Below are 27,171 nucleotides of genomic sequence, written 5' to 3'. Positions count from 1 at the left end.
TAGAGCTGTTCCTTCCCGAAACCTGCCTGCTCGTCAGTGGAGTCACAAGCTGCAGTTACATGGAGCAATCTCCCTTCCACCGTATAGGAAAGAGCGATCGCTAGTGTCAGAACTCATCCTCTGGGTAGCTTAGACAGCACCATCTGCTGCCCCCAAATGACGATTGAGGTGTCCACACAGTCGATTGCTTCACCCAATGAATGGATGTTTTGTAAACTGCACTGCACAAATTCTGCGCAATGAAATCATATAGATGGCTGGGGTGTTAATGATGACAACACTGGGTCGGTTTTTTGGTGCAATACAAGAAGAAATACATTTGAACATTGCTACTACATTGGAAGGATCAAGGACAATCAATGCATAAAGCTGGGGCTACACAGCGATCTCGATACGGATCGATATATTTCATATGTTGGACAGATAGGATGCTTCAGGGGTCTAAAAGCAAGATGTCTGTGAAGCATCCCTCTGTATATGACCATACCAACAGTAACTGGGCAGAGAGACAATGGGCAAAATTTCAAGATCTGCCACTGACTGGCAATGTCCTAAGATTCCCACTGCCCATATACATGAAGTTCGTACCCGTGCAATGCTGATCATCTGTTGCTCCGAGTCCCTCTGAATGATGACTTTTTTTGCTGCAATGGATATGACGAATGGAAACTGACAAAATGAAAATCTAAAAAAGGAAGAAATAAATTTGAACATTGTTACTACACTGGAAAGATCAAGCACAAGCTAGAATACATAAGGCTGGGGCTACACAGCAATCTCGGCCAGGACCACAGATTGCACGATCACTATGTTACTTTTGCAGCAGGGTTGGATTTCTTGCGAGTGTCACACATATGGCGCCATGGTGACAAAAACGTGGCTTTAAGGTGTATTCATGTAAAAACAGACAACTCCTTTAAGAAAATTAGCACATATTCCGAGGCTGGTTAAAAAGTGGGATTTTGAATCACAGGGGGCCACTTCCACTAGGTGGCGCTAGCAAGATGGTTCTCTTTCTTTGGGAGATACACACATGAAGCATTGCCAATAAGTTTCCGTACCAAGGAGCACTTCCAGTAAGTCTCCATACATGGTTGCTCTGTAAGGAGAGCCAGTACTCTGCAGCTGCATCCAAGGCATTGCACTCAGCTAACCAGAATCTTACTACATGCTGATGAGGGGCAAGCACCCCAAAACAGCTGTCTAGGGATGGGATGGATATCTGGCTTGGCATTTTCACTTGTAATATTCCAAGGCTTGTTAAAAAGTTGGATTATAACGTCCACAAGGTGGCGTTAGCGAGATGGTTCTCCTCCTTGGGAAATACCTCTTGCACTAATATTTTATGTACAGATGTAGCCAGTGTTATTTGGACGCTGCACAAGGATTTTCACTTTAACATGAGTTATTGTATTACTGTAAAGTGATTTTCTTAACATGTTGAGCCAGTCAAAGTCACCCGTGACACAAGGGGGCTGGTCACCGTCAGGGCCTGCTATTAGCTTCACCCCCACTGGATGTTTTGATCCGTGCCACAGGGAGAGGCAGTACCGACCGTGCAGGGATCCGGAGTGATGCGGGTGCCGGCGAGAAGGCGACATATAATCTACATAAGGGGCCCGGGCATTGGGAGGGACATTTTTTGAATTGGATAACCCTTTTAAACCTGTAGTGTGTATCGGCGTACAGTATATGCAGAATAAACCCGTCTGATCGACATTACACGCCGTGTATAGTAACCGTACAGCGATCCTTTGTCATACTCTGCCACCATGTGGCCAGTCTTTTCCAGTGCAGGTTTATTAAAGGTTGCATAACTTGTTTTAGAGTCTAAAGTTATGTGCTGTTCAGATCTGGGCTGGAGGATTCCTTGGGCAGAAATAGCATACAAGCCATATGGACCCCATTATGGTCAATGAGACTTGGTGGGCACCATTCATTTCTATAATCTGCAATCTAAATAACACCATTTTATCTCTAATAGAACAAATGGCAAATGCTTCCTTACAGCAGAAATCCACTGCTGTCTGAAGTCTTCCGGGGACACAGATTGTAGGAAATCGGTCATCGTGCTTTTTTTTCATGCAAAAAGATGCCATCAACCTCACTGTCTCATTGACTCAAACTGTAGAACGCCGTACACTTCTGTGGACCCAGCTGTGGGGTGGTACTTCTCTTTTATGATTAGACAGTGCCTTGGCTTTCCTACACACAGATATATTACAGCTCTTTTTTGCATATGAAGACAGAGTTTTCCATACGAATATGACAATTCCGTACAAATACAACAACAAAATTGTGGCAGATTGCATCGGACTTTGTATGTACTTCGGCATCCTCTCCTAGAAGGAGTCTGGACCCTTCAGGTCCACGTATTCCATGCTTGGCCATTCATGTGAAGGGCCGGCATGTGATTTTATGCTGTATGTCTGGCTGCAGCTTTCCCCAACACAAGGATCTCAGCGGGCGCTTCTGAACCTGGCCTTACAACAATAAGATCGTCGGATAGACTTCGAAGAATGAGATAGCCCCTTCAATGATTATAGGCAATTCATTTTTGTATTGGTTAATTCGCACATAAATAATAATTTCATTGATCAATTACAAGTTTTCAGAAAGCTGTTTGCATAGTATTCTTCAGGTACGGAAAAATCTTAGCTAATTTCTGCCCTAAAGAAATAAACAATATTGAGGAACAAATAGAAAGTTCTCTTTTTTTCCCACATAAAAAACAGTAAGCAACGTCTAATGCTGACCTGTGCGTGTTCCCGTAGAATAGCCAGGTTTGATAGTCTTCCATGAGATCAATATGATCCAACGTGGAGTTATAGAAATCAGAGTAAGGGGTTAACGGTGGGTTACAAAGCATATTCGCTGCATCTGCAGGGGGAGTCAGCAAAGAATTAGGAAACATGAACGGAAAATAAACAGACTGGTATTATGTAACGGTATCTGTATGCCGAATGCTCCAGTTTACACCCCCTTAATCTCTGGTAATGTGCATGAATTGATAGCTTGCCCTAAAACATGGGAATGTTCACCCTAGACTTTATGCACACGACTGTGTCCATATTTTGGTCCGCAAACCATGGATCCGCAAAATATGGATGCCTTCTGTGTGCGTTCCACATCTTTCTTGCTCCCATCAATAAAAAAGTACTGTTCTCATCCACAATATGGAACAGAACAGAACAGGTTCTATAATTTGTGGAACAGTTAAAAGGAGGAGCAAAAAAAACAAAAAAAACGTGTGCAAGGCCCTATAGAAATGAATGGGTCAGCATGCTATTCGCAAAAACGGCAGAAAAATATGAGCGTGTGCATGAGGCCTATGTTTGTTACTCCAGTCCTCCCAGTCAGTCTCTGTTTACTTGGCTTCAGCGAGGAAGTGTCTGTACAAACACATGGTTGCTGCAGTCAATCACTAGCCTCCGCAGTCTTGTGCCGCAGCAGCCACGTGGAGGTATGGTCACATCCCTGCTGAAGCCAAGTAAACAGACCGATGAAAAGGACCTGGGTGGTGGCAAAAGAACAGGATTGAATGGGTAAATGATTATTATTTTATTGTTTTATCACATTTACCCCCACTCTGTAGACACATTACTTTGTGACGACCACCAGCACAGTTCAGTGTGAAAGGATGGTTAAATGCAACCATACCTGGGATTTCAGATTTTAAAATTAGCTACCACCTTTGAAAGGGCTGTCCCATGAGGACAACTTATCTCCTATCATGTTGATAGAGGATAAGTGTTCCGTCACGACAATGGGGGAAAGGTGCCGATCACGAGAACGTTCTCTCCAGTTTAAATGGAATGGCGGTCTTGCATGTGAACTGCTGCTTCTTTTAGCTGTATGGGGTTGCCAGAGATAGCAGAGCGCTAGTACTCTACTATCTTCGGCAGTCCCATAGAGTTGAATGGAGCGGCAGACACTCGCTCACATCTGCCAGTCCACTCAAACGGGGAACACGGGCCCACATTCTCAAGATCGGCATAGGCCCCTGCTTGTGGATAGGGAATAAGTTGTCTTCAAGGGAAAACTCCTTTAAGGTCTCTAACTTACTCTTATTTCATCACAAGACGACAACTTACTTAGTATCGCTAACACTTTGGTTGCCGATGGAATCCACCATGTACATTTTGCAAGAGGTGGAAACTCTTCAGGTTTTGCAGGAAAGAGGCGCAAGGAGATAAACTGCAGCAGTCGGTCAACCAGCTGTTTGAATCTCTTCTGTGACATCCTGATCAACAGCGAACAAGACAAAGACACAAGTAAAACGTTACTTCTTATTTAATAAGCAACATGAAAATGGCAGTAATAAATGCATGTAACAAACACATCATAATACATCAGCATGTGATATTGGCAAACAACATTACCTACTGTGAACAAGAACGTTACAAAGAGATCAGTCACCCCCCATTGCTGCATAGAAAAAGCAGCAATGCATGGCGCCTCTCAAAATCGATGGACCCCCACTGTTTTCTGAGGATGATGGCTGTAAACTTACACCTCTGCAGGGTAAACAAAGCCTTGCACAGCACACGCTCCAAGTAATCAATGTCCATTGTCAGCTGCTGCTGATCCTCGAGAGCCGACGTTAGCTATTAGATGAAAAGGCCCTGATGGTGGGATCCTCATCAGAACGAATGGAAGGATACTATGTGAAGTTACAGCTTTAGGGCTTGTTCACATCAAGTGGCTATCAAATGATTAAAATAAAGTATTCTGGTGTCAGCAAATAGAGATCACTCATTGTACATTACTCCTGGTCGGGTCTGGACATCCAGATGCCTGGCTCATCAGTCGTGGTATAGCCACACAGGTCTAGAGTGCTGCAGACTTTCCAAGTGGATTTGTGCAACGAAAAAAAAAACGCAGCCTACTACAGTACCAACCCTGTGGATGAGATTTTTACAAATCGCATCCACATGCAGTGGAATATTTGGAGAAACTGACCTGCAGCGCTGATTATTAAAACCACAGCGTGCCAATATCTGTCATGGATACAGATTTGTTTCAGTTGTACAGTAAGTCTAAGTCTACAACAAAACCCATTTGCTGTGGATTTTCCAGGAATTACACGGGGATCTGCAGTAAGATCCTTAGGTGTAGATAACGCCTCCATAAAAATAAAAAATAAACAACCCAATATACTCAATTTCCAAGTCTTTCCATTTCCATGGTCCTCCACCAGTGTTTGTCTCTGGGCTCTCATGTGTCACAGGCTGCAGGGATCACAGGGATTGACATTTCATTGCCGGAGGGCAGAAAACAAAGACCGACGGGACACTGATGTCAGGGGAGACTGGTAGGTGAGTATATTGCTTATTTTTACACAAAAGGGAAATCAGCTGCAAAATCTGCATAATTTAGAGTGGATTAACTTGCAGATTCTGTCGGATTTCCAGTAGGAATTTTTCATAGTATCCGACCGTATGGCCATTTAGCAGGTAACTGTCGGGAAGGAAGAGTTCTTTCATAACAGTTGGCTGCTCGTCAGTGAAGAAGACCCTGCAGCGATCTCCCCCACAGTATGGGCATCGCTCGTCCCCATACAGAATAATTGTTTGCCGGCAGGAGAGGCTGTTGAGACAGGATAATCTGCTGCCGGCAAACGAGGATTTAGGCGACTGCACCAATCATCCTATTTCGCTCATTCATTGGGTAATCTGCGGCACCTTTACACAGGCAGATTATCACTAACGAGCAATCGTATGAACACTCGCTATCAATAATATGCATGATTGTTCGGGCAGTGTAAAGGGGCCTTTACAGTACAGTTTACAGAGCTCGGTGGAGCAAGCCGAGTAACTGTATGTGCAAGATAACATCACCTGAAGGTTCCAACTGAATGATTGCAAAGAGATTTTAAAAAAATCAGGATCTAATACATACATTATATTTCAGAAAATTTTAAAGTTTTCAAAAAAAAATACAGAGAATAATCAATGTATTATGAAATCATAATATCCCTGTAGTTAAAATAAAACCAAAAATATAATTAAATACGACCTCATTTACTCATGAGTCATGGAAGAAATTAAAATCTCCATGGATAAGTCGTGGTCCTTGACACCAAAGTGAAAAGTAGAAAGGTAGAAAATACCAATTTCATGGTTGTTAATGGCCTCCTTGTGCCCTCTCTCTGCTCCATTTGTTAAGTTATTAGATGTTTCAGAACGTTTTTTTTTTTTTTTTAAATAAGAACAAGCCTTACTTTCTGAACCAGTGAATTAATAAATTGTGGTCGGCATCGGACAAGGTGGCGATTTGCCTCAGTAGATGAGCGTAGATGACATAAGTGGAGGCGCTGCTGAACTGTGGATTCTAAAAGGTGGAAAACACAGTCATCAATCGTGAGATCTTGGTTTTAAGATGAAAAACATTAGACAGCGTCAAGCTAGCATTCTAGGAAGAGTGGAAGAATTCCGGTACCTGTGTCAGAATAAAGTAGGCTCGGAGGTCATCTTTATTTCTTGGTCTGAGAAAAAAATAAATCACCTAACATAAATATATCAGATTAAATAGGCAACAAAGGCTATGTGCCCCAAAATGACTCAATGTGGCTAAAAAACATCCAGCCAGTTATCTTTGGAGACAACCACTTTTGGAATGGAGTCCTACCCGGTCATCTGGCATCAGAAACTTGTTTTCCTAACCATTTCATACATTATATTTATTAAAGGAAATGTAGCAGGGAATGTCAGCTTAATATGATTAACCCAACCACATCTGTCATGATCTTCCATGGATAGCCCCCTCAACCCATTGACAGATCTAGGTAAACTGGGTCAACCTCTCTGCCTCTCTTTGTGAACCCTTTAAAAGGGAGTAACTCAAATACGTGACGTACATAAGACATGTGTTTTGCTAGCGTAAAAGTAAATCTCAGCTGAAACAGTAATATGAAATACATCCTTCAGTGGGCCACAAAGCAGGTACACCATTACCAACATGTATATACTGTATATATATGGGAATATCTCTTACCCTTTCCATTCCCTTAAGAGACTGTTAATTATTCCTTTCAGTACTGTTTTCTGGATATCTTGAGTCTGGAAAATAGACCACATCATTAATGGGTAAACATATGGCACAATCCCCCTATACTGCACTCACCCCCCTCTTCCATCAACATTAGCCCCTCTCAGCAGATTTCTGGTGGTTCAGTGGCCACATGGTACTCCTACACAAGGTTCCCTAACTAATGGCACCAGTAAACAATATTGTGCATCAATGAGGCTGATAAGGACATACACATTTGAAAAAACTTGGTCAAAACGAACAATCTCAAACCAGAAATTACTGTATATAGGGTGAAATTTAACATTTTAGTCTACTAATGATCACTGTCTGAAAAGAGATCGGTGGTGACATGGACGAAAGATCTTTCTCTGAATGTTTTAGCCTCAGAGAGGACTGCCCTCTTCTGAAGATTCATAAACGCTTAGCCCATTTAATAAAGTTAGAGATTGCGTTGACCAACTTCTGTGTCAGTGTCCAGTCTCTCAGCCACGCGTGGATATTAACCCCTGGGGGGGGGTACATTGATCTGGAACACCAGAGTGTATCTAAAATGCCCTAATTTAGGGTGGTTTTAACAATGGCATATTGAAAGTAGATCTTAAATGTCTAATAGCGGAAGGGTCAGCTTCCACCTATCTGAAGAATGAGGGCCCCCTTTCATTTAAGACCATGCATGGATCTCCATGTATCAGCAGAATAGGAGTGTCCTGAACGCTGCGTGGCAATCGGGAACGGAGTAGATGAGCTAATATGTTGGTCACGCATACGTGTGACTTTCTTCATTGTAGTTTAAGTTCACTACTCCAAAAAACGACAGTGTCACCTATCCATCTCGATCTCAGAGGGTTCAGGAAACCCCCATTCTGCCAATATATGGAGATTCTTGAGTTGACCACACAGGGAATCATTAATACTTGCATGTCACTACTTCCACGCTGTGTGGCACTCCTTATCTCTGAGCAGCCACCGGACACAAGCAAGTGTGCCTGTGAGCAAACGGGGCCAAACAGAAAGGCATTTATGGGCTGCATGTGGCCCCTAGCTGCAGGCTGTGTAAACCCAATCTAATGTGTATGGCCAGCTGTCCTAAGTCATTGCATTAACAAGACTTTATTATTCTCTTATCTGTAAGTAATCTGAAATAAAAGGGTTGTCCAAACTGGGACACTGATGGCATATCTCTAGGATATGCCATGAATGTCACATAGGTGGGGTGCCACCTCTAGGACCCACTCTCAACCCCAGAACAAGGCCCCCGAAGTGAAGGGGAGCAGCCGTGCACACGTCTGTGCTTTCTGTTCATCACTATGGAAGTCAACAGTTAGGCAAGCTCGTTCTGCTGCTTTCGGAAGTCCACAGTCCATGAACGGTCACCTCTCCATTAACCACTATGGGACCACCAGAAAAAGTGGAGCTGGCGCACGGCTACTCGCAGAGCTGCCATAGCATTAAATGGAGGGTGGCCAGGCATTGCCGGGCTGCTCTCTGTTCAATTTGGTAGAGCCATTCTGGAGATAGGAGAGGATCCCAGAGGTGAGACCTGCACCTATTTGACATTCATGGCATATTCTACCAATAAGATAAGCCAACCCCTCTAAATAATAATCACAACATACCTTCGCAAATTGTAGACTTTTCACTAAAATCACTGGTTGAGATTACCTCACTGTATCATTGATATATGGCCCATAAAGAGGTATGTCAATAATATTTGGCGACGGATGGTGTTTGTATAGTGGCTAGGGAGCTCTAATGTTGGGAAGGAAATTACCTCGGCAGTGCTAAGAATATCAGAGTTTCATGAGCACGTCCCTACTGTTCCACCACTACTAAACAGACCCATAAGGTGGATATTCACACTGTGGCAGACTGGACCTTTTATTTCTGATACTTACAGTAGTTAATAAGGCATCATAGACCGCGTTCAAAAACTTTGTATTGATTCTGGAATCTTCAATAGTGTTCAGCGAGGCACTCACATCTCTCTGCAAACAAGACACAATAATACTGATAAATACTGGTTATACTGCAGCATTTTGCAGTACGGCTACATCCAAGTTCCACACACTAGTTTCCCTTAGGCAAAGTTGTACGCCGGATAGAAATGGCGGCTGGCTGACCCCATTGACTTAAAATATGGTCCTTCAGGGTGTCCATTGTTTTGACAGCACAAATATCAATGCACGCAGCAGTATTCTTCTGGTCAACATGGCGACTGAGCTTCCGACTCAAGTGTGAATATAGCCCCAGAAATAGTATGTTAATAAAGAGTATAGCCCAGTGGCGGTGAACCTATGGCACGGGTGCCAGAGGCAGCACTCAGAGCCCTCTCTGTGGGCACCCATACCCTGGAAAAAGTCTATGTGTACAATATGCCTTAGACTTTTCCTGCCATTCATCAGCGCAGGCGCACTATGAACAGCACAGAGAGTGCACTGAATGTAGGCAGGCTATTATAGCTAAATAATAAAGTAAATAGAGGATATACTATATTGGACTGTAGTATTCAGGTTAAATTGCTTTGATGGCACTTTGCAATAAATAAGTGGGTTTTGGATTGCAGTTTGGGCACTCAGCCTTTAAACGGTTCGTCATCACTGCCCTCAGACTATTCCTGCCATTCTACAGCGCAGGGCGCACTATGAACAGCACAGGCAGCGCACTTAATGTAGGCAGGCTATTATAGCTAACTGATAAAGTACATGGAAGATATACTATACTGGTATTCAGGTTAAATTGCTGTGTTGGCACTTTGCAATAAATAACTGGGTTTTGGGTTGCAGTTTGGGCACTCGGTCTTTAAAAGGTTCACCATCACTGGTATAGTACATGGAAACGTTGATGTAAGCTCCATGAAGTGTGATGTGACCGGGTTGTATATCTTGGTTGCACAGTCAAAAAGTGTTGACCCCTATGAAACCCACTACCATATAATGGAGTATCGATGCAGGTCTACAATGTTGAGTTAGGCTAAGGCCCCATGCACACGGCCGTGTTTCACAGCCGTGTGCGGGCCGTGGAACCGCGGCTTGGATCCCTCCTGAGAGCAGGAGCGCACGGCGTCACTGGTTGCTATGACACCGTGCGCTCCCTGCTGCCGGCACAGTACAGTAATACACTGGTATGATCTATACCAGTGTATTACTGTATTGCGGCGGCAGCAGGGAGCGCACGGCGTCATAGCAACCAGTGACGCAGTGCGCTCCTGCTCTCAGGAGGGATCCAGGCCGCGGTTCCACGGCGGGGCCTAAATCTATCAAAATCTCAGGCGCTTAAAAAGCTTAAAGGGAATGCGTCATCAAAAAATTACCTATTGTTTAAATCACATATTTATGTTTAATATACTTGTAAATAATTTTTGGTGGTTAATTTTCCGTGTCAATATCTATATTTAAAAACACAAAAAAATTATTCTGCAGCTTTCCCACTGGCCACTAAGCCTAATAATAGGGGCCACTTCTTGGTCTGTACAGATGACTTTACTGCAGTTACCTGCTTATCTGTCATACTAAGCCTGCCTGTAATTATATCACCTCTATGTACAGATAAGACATTATCCACCATTCACAAAAGGTGAATGTAAGAGCTCATCTATTTTTTCCTTGTACAATGACCTCTGCACAGGGCACAGAGCATGCCTAGAAAACTATCCCATAGAAGTCAATGAGGTCCCCTCCAGACCACTGTGTCTATAGCCCATGGGACTGTCGTAGCAGCAGGGCCTCAATAAAGGCCTCTAAGATACATCCACAAGGGATGTATTTTGGTGTACATTTTGCTGTAAATCCATGGGGAAATTTGCAACGAATGCACAGCGCAGACTGTCCTATGTGAATGTACCCTAGAGGTCTTCATTGACCTACATGCAGATTTTGACACGGATTTAGCTGTAGATTTGCAGCGCATTTCACACTATGCACTGTAGATTGAAATGTTGTGGACTTAAAGGGGTATTCTGGTTTCACGAGATTCATGACCTATCCTCAGGATAGTTCATCAACATGAAATTGGTAGGGATGCGCCTCCGGGCACCTGATGCCACCATCTTTACTCTAGTGGTGGTGCAGGGCACTTACAGCTTCTCATGCCATTCACTTGAATGGGAGAAGAAGCTGTAATTACCCTACCGCTGATACAATGTAGACGGCGTGCACACTGAAGTGAATGCAGCGTTAATATGGACCCTTCTGACAACTAATCGACGGGGGTGCCGGGAGTCGGACACCCACCGATCTGATATTATTGTCATCACTATCACAAAACCAGAACAGCCGTTTAAAGTCCACACTGCCAGTCAATGTAGGCCTCATGCACATGACCGTTGTTTTGGTCTGCATCCGAGCCGCAGTTTTTGCGGCTTGGATGTGGACCCATTCACTTCAATAGGGCCACAAAAGATTCTGCATCCATTGCTCCGTTCTGTGGTTCCCCCAAAACAAAAAATATATAACCTGTCCTATCCTTGTCCGTTTTGCGGACAAGAATAGGCAGTTATATAAATGGCTGTCCGTGCCGTTCCGCAAATTGCAGAATGCATCCGTGTTTTGCGGATCCGCAATTTGCGGACCGCAAAACACACAACAGTCGTGTGCATGGGGCCGTACGCTGGGAATCCATGAGATTTGCTAATAACTGCTCATCCATTTTACCGGTACTGTACTGTGGATTTACCGCATGCAAATCCATGATGGCAAATCCTCAGGATACCCATCCCCGGTGTCAGCAGAAGCAGATTTACACGTCAATCAAAATTTTAAGAAGTTTGGTAAAAGACCTAGGGACACTGTAACGGCAGCCATGAGCGATTGACAGGCGGTGGAATCTAAGGCACACGTAGGAGACAAGCTGAGTAGAATAAAAAAAAAGGGACTTCACACAAGAGGACAAAACAAGTAGTTGATTTTAAGGGCAGTGCTCATGTAAAGCAATGCGTTGTTTTTTTTTTTTTGTGCTCATATATTCTTTATCCCACTGGAGTCCTTTTACACACCAGTCAGGAATAATCTTTATAAGCCATTATTCACCATGCTAATAAAGGCTTACACAGAATATTACAGATTACCTTGAATGCAGCATTCAGCTCCAGGAAGGAATCAAATGTGGTTAAATAGAAATCGTGCACAACTTTCCATTCCCCCGTGGCTTTCGCTTTGTCCAAGTCTATCCTGCAAAAAACACAATGCACACAATAATAAGTGTGGGGCAATTATAAATAACTGAGTAATTCCCATTGTACAGATAAAAAAACAACTCCCCCAGTTACGAGACACAAGGGATCAAGATCCTTGATGACAAAAGGGAATCCATCACCAGGTTTATGTTGTCCTATGTGACCTTCCATAGCTGGGTCAACTACTTGTGAAGATGCTTTAGTTTTCAAAAAACCATACTTATTAGCTGCAGCGAGACCAGAGTGCTCAAGCCCTCTCAATGATGTGCACATGCCATGGATTCTGGCGGCTACCCTGCCCCGATTGACAGTATTTGGGGAAAGCTGTCAATCGTCGGCAAAAGCAGTTAGTCCACCCCCATGAATAGGAGGAGACACATGGGGCAGGGACGTTGCAGACTTTTTGCAGAGGAATTTGTTTTGCAGGTTTCTAACAAAGTAAGGCCCCCTTCACACAGGCGTCTCGGGTGAGGGTCGGATGCGATGCAGGTGCGTTCATGGAAAATCTTGCGAGTAGGCACGCAATTTCAGTCAGTTTTAACTGCGATTGCGTTCGGTTGTCCAGTTTTTTTCTGCACGAGTGCAATATGTTTTGCACGCGCATGAGAAAAAACATCACTGAAGTTTGGGTTTGGTGTTCTGTAGATTTTATTATTTTCCATTATAACATGGTTATAAGGGGAAATAATACAGTGAATAGACTTTAATGGGGATCTCCTAGCAACCATGCGTGAAAATCGCACCGCATCCGCACTTGCTTGCGATTTTCACGCAGCCCCATTCATTTCGTGAAAAACGCTGAATATAGAACATGCTGCGATTTTCACGCAACGCACAAGTAATGCGTGAAAATGACCGCTCATCTGCACAGCCCCATTGAAGTGAATGGGTCCAGATTCAGTGCGGGTGCAATGCGTTCACCTTAAGCATTGCACCCGCACAGAATTCTCGGCCTGAATGTAAGGGGTTTTGAATTCACTTATTTAATCTCCAATGACCCTGTTCTTTTACATAGCTGACCTGTGATGTCATCTTCATCTGAGGTCGAAGGATCAGCAGGTCTGCCTCTGTGCACCGAACCTCACTGTGAAGGCTGTGCTAGTTGGAGCACCAAGCAACACCCCCCTGCACTGCCTGATCTTCTGGTCACACACCCCTGCACTGCCTGATCTGCTGGTCACACACCCCTGCACTGCCTGATCTGCTGGCCACACACCCCTGAACTGCCTGATCTGCTGGCCACACCCCCCTGCACTGCCTGATCTTCTGGTCACACACCCCTGCACTGCCTGATCTGCTGGCCACACACCCCTGCACTGCCTGATCTGCTGGCCACACCCCCCTGCACTGCCTGATCTGCTGGCCACACACCCCTGCACTGCCTGATCTGCTGGCCACACCCCCCTGCACTGCCTGATCTGCTGGCCACACCCCCCTGCACTGCCTGATCTGCTGGCCACACCCCCCTGCACTGCCTGATCTGCTGGCCACACACCCCTGCACTGCCTGATCTGCTGGCCACACACCCCTGCACTGCCTGATCTTCTGGTCACACACCCCTGCACTGCCTGATCTGCTGGCCACAATCCCCTGCACTGCCTGATCTGCTGGCCACAATCCCCTGCACTGCCTGATCTGCTGGCCACCCCCCCCTGCACTGCCTGATCTTCTGGCCACCCCCCCCCCCCTGCACTGCCTGATCTTCTGGCCACCCCCCCCCCCCCCTGCACTGCCTGATCTGCTGGCCACCCCCCCCCCTGCACTGCCTGATCTGCTGGCCACCCCCCCTGAACTGCCTGATCTGCTGGCCACACACCCCTGCACTGCCCGATCTGCTGGCTGAGCTATCTGCCCTGTCTCCTCCCACTGGATTCTTCAGCAAAGTTTGACCCCTTCTACCAGCAGCAGCACAGTACTGAGCAGCTGCAGGGTTTCCTCTTCTCCAGGCACTGAACAGACAAATGCTGTGCACAGGATCTTCTCTCCCTCCTCACCCTGCAGATACAGAGCTGACAAAGACCAGAGGAGTCCTCTCCTCTATACTCTTCTACTGGCTGTGAAGTGTCTGCAGAGCATTGCACAAGAACAGGTCAGGGGAAGATCCTGTGTGTATCAGCAATGTCATTGTACTGTACAGCTGGGACTGGTAGTCCCAAACATACAACATGAGTATCCCAGCAGTCAGACTGAAGACATGGCAGCATATTTATTCACTCCCTTTGCAGAGCAGGGGGGGGGGGGAGGCAGTCTTGGTTGACACTGACAAATATTTATAAGGAAAACCTCAGACATTGTTGTTACACTACCCCACAGCTCTGCAACTACATGTCAACAAAGGGCCAGAACAGATTTAGGGAAATGAGGAAATAGAATTTATTTTACTTTTGCCTAAAACGTGTTTAGTTGTTTATGTATATGTTGCTGACCAGAAGATTTACAGTCTTTTTTTTCTTTCCATACAAGACAACCCCTTAAACAGTGCTGGCCAATCCAGGAGCAGGGCTGGGCAACTAGGCAGTGTCTTTGGCTACCAATACACAGTGTGCATCACATAGTCTGAGAAGTAGATAAAAAGGAGTAAGGCGAGTCCCCAGTCAGTTAGTGAAAAAAATAAAAATTCTTGAACTGGAGGGTTGCTATAACTTTAGCAATTGCAATCTATGCACAGTATATTTGGTAAGAATTAATTTGTTCCAAAGCTAGAAATCAGAGTCACTCCCAGCATGTTCTGTTCTTTTGTGAACTGGCACAAGTTGAAGCAAATGTCTTAATTTCCTTGGAAAGATAAAAGGAACCATACAATTACTATCATTTTCAGCAGTCTTTTTCGCTAACATTTTCAGCCGCTGACCTCTCTCTTGACCTAATTCTATTTTTTAACTTGTTTATTGTCCTTTATGATTTGTTAATAGGTTAACTGTTAGAACAGAGAAATGCTGAACAAACTGTAAATGCAGCTGGAGGCCCGCTGACACCCCCTACTGGCCAACATAAAACCTCCACGTGTGACCAAATATCCCAATTGCCTTAGCCATTAGGTATGGCGCGACACACTATAATACACCAGTATCCTTTATTTTACTTGGCTTGAGATTGCACAGTTAAATGCAGGGAGTTATATATTTGGGTACCCCTCTATACCAGAGAAATAAATGCATAGTAATTCACAGGAGTAGTTAAAGGGGTTGGCTACTATATATTACCAGCTACATACCTGCAAAAAAATTGGGAAAGTTAAAATCCAATATTTTTTCTTTTTTCCCCTGATATCTGCCATCAGGGGAAAGTCAAGACTTGAGAGTAGATGCAAGTTACTAACTGATCTGGTTAAGTTTGTTGCCTGGAGCATGGAAGTCACTCCAGTGGTGTAGAGAAGTCCCAAAAGATTTAGGCTACTTTAGGATTACCATTTTTGGTGTCCAATTTTGAGATCCGGCACAGGATATCGAAACCACAGCAAAACGCATCCGTTTGAATAATGCAACCGGCTGCCTCTGTTCAGAATGGATCTGGTTGTATCATATCGAAAATGAACATGGCGGATCCGGCACTAAAACCTTTGTAAGGCTAGGTCTACACGGCGACAATAAGTCACGCGACAGATAGGGCGCAACAATCTCAAATGGATTTTCTGCGACTGTTGCGTCGCAGTATGTTGCACGTTGCAGTGCGACACCATAGAATTCCATTATAAAAATTGTCGCGCGACATTAGTGCAACAAAATGGCCTAAGGCTACTTTCACACTTGCGTTCGGGGCTCCGCTTGCGAGTTCCGTTTGAAGGCTCTCACAAGTGGCCCCGAACGCATCCGTCTAGCCCTAATGCATTCTGAGTGGATGCGGATCCGCTCAGAATGCATCAGTCTGGCACCGTCTGTCCTCCGCTCCGCTCAGCAGGCGGACACCTGAAAGCTGCTTGCAGCGTTCGGGTGTCCGCCTGGCCGTGCGGAGGCAAACGGATCCGTCCAGACTTACAATGTAAGTCAATGGGGACGGATCCGTTTGAATTTGACACTATATGGCTCAATTTTCAAACGGATCCGTCCCCCATTGACTTTCAATGTAAAGTCTGGACGGATCTGTCTGAAGCTGCTTTCACACTTAGAATTTTTTCTACAATATAATGCAGACGGATCCGTTCTGAACGGATCCCATCGTCTGGATTTTATGAGCGGATCCGTCTGGGCAGACCCCAGACGGATCCGCTCTGAACGCAAGTGTGAAAGTAGCCTAAGCCAATGGGCGCCAGATCAGTTTTTTTTTGGATGTCTGAAAAAAACAGATCCGGCATCATTGACTTACATGGTTTTGGTGCCGGATTCGGTATGTTGAGTTTCCCATGCCGCACACAAAAATGATGCTTGCAACAATTTTGTGTCGTCATTGGAACTGAACGGTTTGTTCAGTTTTGTCCCCATTGACAATGAATGGGGACAAAACTGAAGCTTTTTCCTCTGGTTTTGAGAACCTCTGCCGGATCTCAAACCAGAAAGGAAAATGCAGATGTGAAAATGGCCGTATCCAGCTCCACAGGAATTAAAATGTAATCTCTTTTTTTTTTTTTTTTTTTTTTGCCATTACTAAGATTGCGGATGTGATTGAAACCCTTAGGCGTTGATGTCCTTACTGCATGCTGTGGTTGTTTTAAAAAATAAAATGACGACATTAATCCCAGTGGAGATGGATAAATCTTTTTGGACTTTTCTACACTACTGGAGTGACTTCTGTGCTTCAGGCAACAACCTTGACCAGATCAGCTGGTAACTTGCATCTACTCTCATGTCCTGACTTTCCCCTGATGGCAGATGTCAGGGGAAAGAAAAAAATAAAATAATTCAAGCTGTTGGATTTCAACTTGCCCAATCTTTTTGTTCTCACTTCAGACCTATGCACACTTGGCCGACTTAAACATACTAAAAAAGTACAAACATACTAATAAACCAAGCTGGTTTAGGCCAACAGCAATCTAAAGTGTATGGCCAGCTCTAAAGGACTTCCCAATCAAACCGTTTGTATCTTGTATCAATGAAGATGCCTTATTTTAGAAAGTTTTGTCATGAAGCAAAAGACACATATCACAATGAGCAAATGCTAAAATCTAATAAGGGGGGGGGGGGGGGGTAGTGAGATAGTTCTAAGTAAGCTTCTTCTACTATACAAACACTAAGATGACTAGAAAGAGTGGTCATAGTATATACAGTGACTTTAGGGCTGCAGCTAACGATTATTGGAATCGTATAAGGGGTTTATATATAATTTTACTTAAAAAATTATGTTCAAAGGCCATATTAAAACAAATTTAGGTGTTACATAATTATAAAAATTTTGCATTATAATGTAAAAAAGACAAGTTATGGGGGATCTGTGGATGACACTATTATGGGGGATCTGTGGATACGTACTGTTATGGGGATCTGTGGATACGTACTGTTATGGAGGGGATCTGTGGATGGCACTGTTATGGAGGGGGATCTATGGATGACACTGTATAGCATCTTATGCTATATGTGTCATCCACAGATCTCCCCCATAACAGCAGTATAATATCTAAAGAGTATTCCTTAACTGGAAGTAACTTTTACTTGAACTTTAAATCAGCGCTATGATTTTTATTACCTTACAAATACAATGAAGCTCCGGTAACAGGCAGAGCGGGTGGCAGCGTAACGTCACCCACTCACGTGACGCGCCTGCTCCGCCCACTTTATGAATGAAGCAGGCGGAGCAAGCAAGTGAGTAAGTGACGTTACGCCGCCACCCACTCTGCCTGTTACCGGAGCTTCATTGTAAGGTAATAAAGATGCGCTGATTTAAAGTTCAAGTAAAAGTTACTGACGGTTAAGGACCCGCAGGCATAGCGCCTGACCGCCCGCATAGCAACGAATCGGCCGATTATTCGATAACGAGATTCGTCGACAACGAATCCAGTTATCTAATATTATCGATAACTTTGATTAATCGTTGCAGCCCTAAGTGCCTTGCAAAAGTATTTCCGATTCATTGTATTACAACCAATTAAAATGGATTTTAATTTACATTTCATATAATGAACAATATAATTATAACAAAACAGAAAGAACATGGCACAATTATAAACCTGACAAGAGAATATTGCCCATCAAGAAACTTACAGATTGGGTAAAGAGGACGTTAATCAAAGACACCAATAATAACACTGGAGGAGCTCCAAAAGATCCACAGCAGAGATGGAGGTATCTGTCCACAGGCCCACTGTACGTGATGGAGTCCACAGCGTGGCCCTTTATTGAAGAATGGCCAGAAAAAAAAAGCCATTGCTTACAGAAAAACATAAGAAACATGTTGGCGCAGATTGTGTCGCACGCCACGTTGCGGCAGAAACTTGACTTTTTATCCTCGCTCACGCCAGGTCTAAAAAAAGGGAGGCTTTGCGTGGGAAGGGGACGGGCCGGCAGGCCAGTCCCATTCATCATTTTCTACGCCTGGTTTAGGCATAGAAAATGGTCTAAATCAGGGATGCCGAACCTGCGGCCCTCCAGCTGTTGCAAAACTTCCATCATGCCTGGACAGCCTTAAGTTATCAGGAAATGTTGGGAGTTGTAGTTTTGCAACAGCTGGAGGTCCGCAGGTTGGGCATCCCTGGTCTAAATGTAAGACAGCAAGGAAGTTGTCTTACATTTAGAATCGGCGGTGTACACGCCAAAGTTACGCAGAGGCCAGCGCCTCTACATAGCTTCGGCGATCAACTGCCAGCGCAGGGGCTTAGTAAGACCGGCGTCTAAAATTCTGGTTTTAATAAACGTGCCCCTATGTACTGCGCAAACCCAAAACTTCTCATCTCCCAAAGAACTCTGTCCCCACAGTGAAGCATGGTGGTGGTGATGCTTTTCATTGGCGGGAATGGAAAACTGGTCGGGATTGAAGGAAAGATGGATGGCAATAAATAAAGGTCAGCTCTTGAAGAAAACCTGTTTGTTTGCCATCAAGCTGAGGCTGGGATGGAGGTTCACCTTCCACCAAAACAATGACCCTAAAGATACTGCTAAAGCTACACTAGAGTGGTATAAGAGGAAACATTTAAATGTCTTGGACTGGCCTAGTCAAACCAGACCTCAATCTCTAACTTGAGTCATGTTGGTTTACAGCAGTCTTCAAGTCATCTAACCTTAAGTGGTTGGGGAAGTTTTGCCTGGAAGAACAGTCAGAAATTGCAGTGTCTAGATGTGCTAAACTAATAGAAACTTGCCTTCAGAGACTTGTATCTGTATTTTCAGCAAAAGGAAGCGCAACAAAGTACTTCCTTCCAATAAGTAAATACTTATGAACATAAAACTTGTCTGCTGTTTTTATATTGATGACCTATCTTAAGGATAAATTATCAATATCAGAGAAAGCAGCGCTCGTACAAGTGCTGCCTTCTCTTCACTGTTTACCTGCTCGCCATTGCAGCGGTGAGCAGGGGTAATTACAACTCTGCCATCCCCATTGACTTGAAGTGAATAGGAAGGAGGCATCCCATTGAAGTGAATGGGGACGGCAGGGTTTTAATTACATCTGCTCATCGCTGCAGTTGCAATGGCAAGCAGGTAGACAGTGAAGAGAAGGCTGAACTTGAACAAGAGCTATTTTCTCTTCAAAATGGTGACCGGAGTTGGAACCCCACCAATCCGATATTGATGACCTATCTGGATAGGTCATCCATATAAAAAAAAATAAAGTGGACAACCCCTTCAATTTATTGTTTGTGTCATAGTAAACAATATTTTGGACTCTCAAAGTGGTAGACATGTTGTGTAAATCGAATGGTACAAACCCCCCCAAATAACCTTTTTTTTTTTTACCAGGGTGCAATGCAACAAAACAAAGAAACAGCAAGGGGAGTAAATACTTTCTCAAGAAACTGTACACAAGATAAAAAAACATTCTCTACATAATCACACATTGAACACGACAGATGATTGAACGGTCTGTAGAAGACTGAAATCCCCATAAGTACCTAAAGTAATAAACGGAGACCATGGAAAAGAAGCAGGACTAAAATCGTAATTCTATTTTCTAGTGAGGTCTGCTGACATTTCAGAAAAGTGACTCACAAAGCATCAAATTATACCATCCAGGAGCAACCATAGAGAATAATAATAATGTTTACCAGATTCAATGTATATTTTTTAGTTAATAAGAATGTACAGTGTGCAACTTTCAGATGCAGACAAATAGTAAAATGTGCAGAATAACAAAGTTTTTGAGCAAAGAAATCATGTAAATAAACTGTATAACGATTACTGAACTTTAATTATCATGAAGCTGCTGGCTGGGGCGATGGTCTATAATTGTTCCAATGGTAGGCAGGAGATTGCCAATCTTTCAGAGCGGGTATACAGCCGCCTAGCCTTGTAATAAAGGACCTGAACATTAAAGGTTATGTAACCTAATGTTTTATGCAACAGTATTTTACAGGGACTGCTGGCTGTCATCCCAAGCATCCTGGGATCAACAGTCCTGCTGCTAATCTCCTGAGCGACTTCGGCAGACAAATAACCTGATCATGGGCTGTATGGTGGCATTTATTGAGTGTCCAGCATTTCATATGTGATTGGATGTGCTGATCAAAAATTTGATAAAACACCAAATTATAGTTCTGCCTGCATTTTCTTTTTCACGTATTTAAAGGGGTTATCTGGGAAATAATACTGATGATCTATCCACAGGTTGTCATCAATATCACATCGGCAGGGGTCTGAGTCCTAGCAATCCCAATGACCAGCTGTTTTGGCAAGCTTCGGTGCTCACTGGGGCTCTAGTGACCGTGGCGGTCTTCCGGTCACTTACCAGGCACAGTGCCATACATTGTATAGCATCGGTGCTTGGTATCACAGCTCATCTCCATTGATTTGAATCAGGTTGAGCTGCAACTAGGCCATGTCACCAATGTACAGTAATGTAACATGGCCTGGGAAGAGGTCGCAGTGCTCCTGGCCTCTTTTAGCAGCTGACCGGCGGGGGTCCTGGGTGTCGGACCCTCTGCTGATCTGATATTGATAATCTATCCTGGGGGTAGGTTATCAATATAAATTCCCGGATAACACCTTTATGGGGTCATTATCTTTACATTCATCTTGCTGTCACTGCAATCTACTTGTTTGTTACTCCTCTCTGCAGGGATTTCTTTGAAATAATTGCTCTCTTCTGGAGGACTCAGCACAAACATCTACTAATCGGCCATGGTCGTCCATTTATTTAAATGGGTGCTGCATAACAGAAAGGGTAAACATGTAGCCACCATCCTCTTCAGAGTGTGGATTGTTCAGTTGGGACCGGTCCTTTAAATTATGATGAAGACTGAACCAAACTTTCTCTTGGTGAAAAAAATATGAATTGACCCATAAGCACCGTATTAGTTATGTGCATGAAGCCTTACGGTGTGTTCATCTGTGTCAGTAGCATTCAGTGGAGTGTTACAAATGCACTAGTGGAAAATGAAGAAAAGAACACCTGCAAAACCTAATGTGATTGCATCATCCAGGTCATGGCATATAAGTAGTAATAAACAACAGGACTTGCTACTCATTAGGCTTTCTCAATTAGAATGACTTGTACAAGAAATCTCCAGCATTAAATACTGGTTAGGGTGTTTCATTTTTCCAAAGATGTTATTTTCATATGACTTTGCTTACGCCCCAAGTCTCAGTGATGTAAAAGATATATATGCTAAATTTCAAGAAGATTGGATAATATTTAGGGGTTGCACACATTGATCATTTTATACTACTCTCACTCCTGTACCTAGGAGGTTAGTCTTAAAAACGACTTCAGTTTCAGGATCCCAGGAGCTCTGCATCAAGCAAGGTGGATGGCAAAGGCAATTAATGCACTTAAAATTGTCCTCTTCACTAAAAAGTTGAATATTCCTCAATGAGAATTGAAAGTAATGAAACAATTTGCACATTTTGTCAGCCTCATATATGTTCGCTTTTTGCACGAGGCAATTGTTAGTCGATGGGGTCCAAAGAATAATTTGGATATGCTACAGCTTCGGAGCACTTACCCAGATGCAGACGTCAAAAACAGTGCTCTTACAGTTGCTAAGAGACACCTTTGGTATCTGTCAGAAACAAACGCAGGGTTGGCTTTTTTGGACGAACGTATTACTCAGGGTAAAAACCTAGTTTTTGAAGGAAAAGACGTGAGCCATTTCGTTATTAACAAAACAAAGACGTTCTTTGAATTGTTTGGGATCTACGACGTGACAGAATACTGCAGCGATTCTCTAAGAAGCCATGTGAACGCTCTTAAAGTGGTCAACGATACCGCAGAAAGAGGATTTGCTCTGATAAAAAAAGTTTAACGAATTGGTCAGGGACGAGCAACAAAAACAATTCTTGTTGAGGGTAGTCGAGCATCACAGAAAAGTCGTCACCAAGCTAACAAAAGAATGCATTGTTCAAAGTTGATTAATATAACACATGTTTTGCCTATCATACTACCTATTAATCTTAGCGTCTAGTTGTAATATTATTTTAAGTTTGTGAGTTCTAGTTTTCCCAATAAAAATAATTAACATTTAAAAAGAAAAAAAACATTGTTTGCCTACTTTTACAAAACTGATCAAAGTGGGCAACCTCTAAATATTATACAATCTTCTTGAAATGTGGCATATATATCTTTTACATCACTGAGGCGTAAGCAAAGTATGCAAAACATTTTACATATAATTTTTTTCCATTACAAAATTAAACACCCTAATACTGGTGCCACCAATGTCAGATAGGTGGAGGTCCCACCTCTGGGACCCAAACCTCTTTCTAGAACAGAGCGGCCCCACGTCCATTCATTTCTATGGGAGTGCTGAAAATAGCAGAGCACAGGCTTAGCTACTTCCAGCAGTTCCGTAGAAGTGCGTTCTCCATTCATCTCGATGGAACCTCCTTCACTTTGGGTGCTCCGTTCTAGAGTTAGGTGTAAGTCCCATCTCTGGGATCCACACCTGATACAGATGAGTTCTGCATTTCCCATAGATCTTACACATCTCCCTTCATCTCCTTTATTGTAGGGTCATTAAGAGTTCATAAGCTGTGTCCATAGGATGGTTCAAACTGGACAAGACCAGTTCATACTGGTACAGTATTGGAGGCCAGGAGAACATCCGTATGTACAATGTTTCCCGTACCCTATGTAATTTGTGTCATGTCTAGCCTTCACAGTAATGGGTAAATGTTAAAGCGAACCTTTCACCTGCATTTCACTTAATAAACTATCAAAAGTACCTTATAAATCATCCTCATTGTGTTATCATACAGTCTTGTCCCGCTTTTCTGCCATGTATATGCATGAAAAAAAATCGCCTTATAAAGTACACTTCTCCAGCTCCACAAGTCACGATAGAAGTCAAGGGGGTAGCCCTTCCCTCACTCCAGGCTGTAACTCCCCTGCCCTAACCCCGCCTCTATGCAGTCGGTTAAAGGTCCTCTTTAAGGAGCAAACTCAGGGGGAGACCTGTGCTTGTGATCAGTAGCCCTTTTCATACAAGCAGAAGCCTGGAGCAGAGAAGTCTTGGTTTCATGACAAATCTGGTAAATACTGGGATGAATAGTGGAACAGTGTAATCAGTTGCTGGGACTCCAGATGAGACAATCATAGGAAGATGAATCCTTAATTGACAGCCACATACAATAAAGAAAGGGCTAGAATGGTTATTATATGAAAATACTGCTCAGGAAAGTATAGAAACCCATTCATCATAACATGCATAAGTGGAATGTGCAGGTAGTTGACCAGAATTTGATTAATACACTTAATTTGACCATTGTATTGCAGATGGTAGTTGGATGAAAAGTTTGACATCCAACAGTTTGCAGATGGCTTTCAAAAATTTTGAGGTAAATTGGACATCTTGATCAGACAAGCGTTCCATGGCCTGAACAAACTGTTACAGCAGTGGGTGTGGAACCAGTGTCAACGAACTAGTTTCACTTTGGGCTAAACCTAAGTGTGTTATCCGGGCAGTTCCTTTAAATTCATCCTTTAAGGCTACTCAGAAATCTAGAGTTCACTGCAAGGGAGCCATCAAGCCGCTACCTCTTGGAATAGTCCCAACCAGGTTGACAGCTGACCCACAGGGTCAGAGACACTAGTACAGAGCACTGATAAATAACAGGCTGAGGTCAGGGCAGGCAGCCAGTGTCAATGTGGTAATCAGGCTCAGGTCAGAGTAGTCAGCAGAGGGTCAATACAGGTATAAGAGCACAGGTCGGTACATGGGCAGAAATAAGGCCAGAAACACCTTTGAAGGAAATTGGCAATAAGGGACCTATTGTTCAGACACTTTCTCACTGGGAAAGATGCATAAAGTACCCCATGGTTGCCAGCCTTTGGCTGGTGAAGTTTGGGATGGGCACACGCTGGCCTTTTAAGAGCGAGAGGGGAAAGCACACAGGTGCAGCAAAGAGGCTGACTGGCAAGCAGGCCGCAGCATTCAGGAGAAGACAGAGCAGGCCCAGTTGCTGGATCTCACAAGGGAGAGCAGAGGAAAGCAAACGAGACCCTGCCGGGAACGTTAAATAGAACAGCGGCAGCTGCAAGATCCATTGCCCCATCCATTCTTGATGGGGAAGAGATCTGGCAATTGTGCTGGCCAGGGGAGCTGCTGGATATCCTGAAGAACATGATGTTGTGTAGCATTGGCAGTGTGTGGGTAGATGTTATCTTGTTGGAACACCACATCTCCGGAGTCAAAGAAGGCAGTATATGTCCAGGCCATACCAAAGGCTGGTGAATGTTGCCTCCACAAACACTAGATAGTAACTAATGGCACTCCACACCATGACACCTAGTAGTGGTCTTGTGTGTCTCTGCACAAATGCATAATCGTAGTAGGTGCTCTCCAGCCCTCCTGCAAACTCAATATCTAACAACAGTGTTCAGTGATGAAAGCAGGTTCTGCCTTGATACAAATGATGGCTGCATAAGAGTTCACAGAAGAGTTTGAGAGCACATACTGCCACCATGCATAACACTTTTTTTTCCCTCTTCAGCACCCTGATTGAGTGCTGACTCTCACTCCACCTGCTCTCCACTCGTCTGGTCACTATGGGGCAGATGATTTGTTTTAATTTTTTTCTTTCCCCTGTAAGAAATGCAAAGTGTGCCGTGTTTTAAACCCCCAAAAATATATACAGTGGTCCCTCAAGTTACAATATTAATTGGTTCCAGGAAGATCATTGTAACTTGAGTAATCGGTTCCAAAGCCCCAAAATGTTATCCAAGATAAAAGAAAATGAATATTTATGGAATATAATCAGATAACTAAGACAAGATCTTACATATAACAGTCAGGAATAGCTGCTAACTAGCAACTAATACAGCTATTTTACCAGAAAAGTGGCCTTGAGTCATTTATGTTGAGTCTAGTTTCAACTTACGATGGGTCAGAAAATACCATTGTATATTGAAAATATTGTATCATGAGGCCATTGTTTCTAGAGGGATCACTGTACAGTATATTATAGGTTAGAGAACGTAGAATGGGATACAAGAGAGGATTACTTCCGATAGCAATGATGTTGTCTGCAAGTGTGGCCTCCAGTACATGGGCTGTAAATTAAAGCCCATCTGTCAGCAGATCTGTACCTAGGACACTGGCTGACCTGTTACATGTGCACTTGGCAGCTGAAGGCATCTGTGTTGGTCCCATGTTCATATGTGGCCGCATTACTGAGAAAACTGAAGTTTTAATATGTTTAAATGAGAACGGGAGCTCTCTGTTTTGGCTCATAGAAAGGGGTCTTGAGCATGGATACCTCCTCCATTATGCCCTAGTATGCATGTCCATTAATATAACATGCATGTGTGGCCAAGATGAACATAATGCGTATTGGGTAATCAATGAAAATAGATGTGACATCTTATGTATGGCCGGTTTTCAGAACATTCTTCAAAATAAGACACTATTTAAGGTGTCAAACTGTAGTATGACCATGATCCATCCTTATCAAAATCTTCCTCTCAAGGCCAACATTTCTCCTCGGCTGGACCTTGAATCAGGAAATGCTTTGCAAAGTAATCAGACTAAAGGTCTCACACAACCATATTCAGAACCATGCAGGATTTTTCTTGAGAACATTATTTCAGCATGCAGCACTGCTTCTAGGAGATAATACAGCGCCACACAGAGGCACCATATGGCGGTGCACTAAGTGCTTATGGCTCCATAATACTCTGTAATTTGCTTTTAAATGTATGTAAGTGCTCATGTCGAAGAATTATTCTAGCTATGCCGGCTATGATTAAAGCAAATTACTACTCAGTATTAAAAGTTCCATCCAGACACTTCTTTATCCTAAGAATACATATTGGCGCACAGTAAAAAATATACCGTAGTTTTTTTTCACAGCTGAGTCGTGTGTGTCCTATAAACTGACCGTAATTACCTGTAATTTGTGTCCCTAATGTCTGAGAACGAAAATGGCTTTTCTAAGAGAAAAGTAATACAGAAAATGAACCCTACTGATAAAACGCTTGTGTCGTGATTTTCTGCTTTCCACCATAAAATGTGATGAGACTCTTGAGCCACAATACAGCAGATCAGTCATGTTCCCCAGCGAGATTTTTACAATTTTTTCACGAACTGTGAAAAACACATTATGGTCTATTTATTTCCTTTCCCCTCTACAATCATAAAAAGGTGCTATCAAAGGTGTTACGTAAATGACCCGTAATTGCTGCATATACACAATAATGCAATTTTTATACATTAAACTGTTCTTATGGTTAGAGACACAGAGAAACCTGAACTGTAATGTCCTCGTGGCTATACTTTATCTGTATCCCGGTAGTCCTCATAGGATTATTACAGGGACAGAATTATATTTGAATATGACCACCTTATATCAGCTATGCTTTAGAGTGCAAACCAGGGCTGACTCCAACTTCTGCATTTTATCACAATCCAGCTCCTAAATAAAATGGTGACATACAGCTTTTTCTGACCACCA

The 27,171-nt window shown here is 43.4% G+C and overlaps 1 protein-coding gene across 2 annotated transcripts in view; it reads right to left on the bottom strand.

Annotated features, from left to right (window-relative positions):
- HECTD2 (HECT domain E3 ubiquitin protein ligase 2) overlaps positions 1 to 27,171 on the bottom strand; it is a 121,541-nt gene that overhangs the window by 34,314 nt on the left and 60,056 nt on the right. For both annotated transcript variants that reach the window (XM_044296530.1, XM_044296531.1), the window contains 8 exons: positions 12,095 to 12,197; positions 8,928 to 9,017; positions 6,997 to 7,061; positions 6,442 to 6,487; positions 6,224 to 6,333; positions 4,095 to 4,243; positions 2,757 to 2,880; positions 589 to 685 (listed from right to left, as the gene is read on the bottom strand). In XM_044296530.1, coding sequence (XP_044152465.1) covers positions 589 to 685; positions 2,757 to 2,880; positions 4,095 to 4,243; positions 6,224 to 6,333; positions 6,442 to 6,487; positions 6,997 to 7,061; positions 8,928 to 9,017; positions 12,095 to 12,197 — 784 coding nt within the window. The remainder of the gene's footprint in view (positions 1 to 588; positions 686 to 2,756; positions 2,881 to 4,094; positions 4,244 to 6,223; positions 6,334 to 6,441; positions 6,488 to 6,996; positions 7,062 to 8,927; positions 9,018 to 12,094; positions 12,198 to 27,171) is intronic.

Source organism: Bufo gargarizans, chromosome 6 (genome assembly GCF_014858855.1).
Source record: "Bufo gargarizans isolate SCDJY-AF-19 chromosome 6, ASM1485885v1, whole genome shotgun sequence".
Taxonomy (NCBI): domain Eukaryota; kingdom Metazoa; phylum Chordata; class Amphibia; order Anura; family Bufonidae; genus Bufo; species Bufo gargarizans.
Note: the sequence above shows the minus strand (reverse complement) of the source record. Positions and strands in the feature narration are given on the sequence as shown.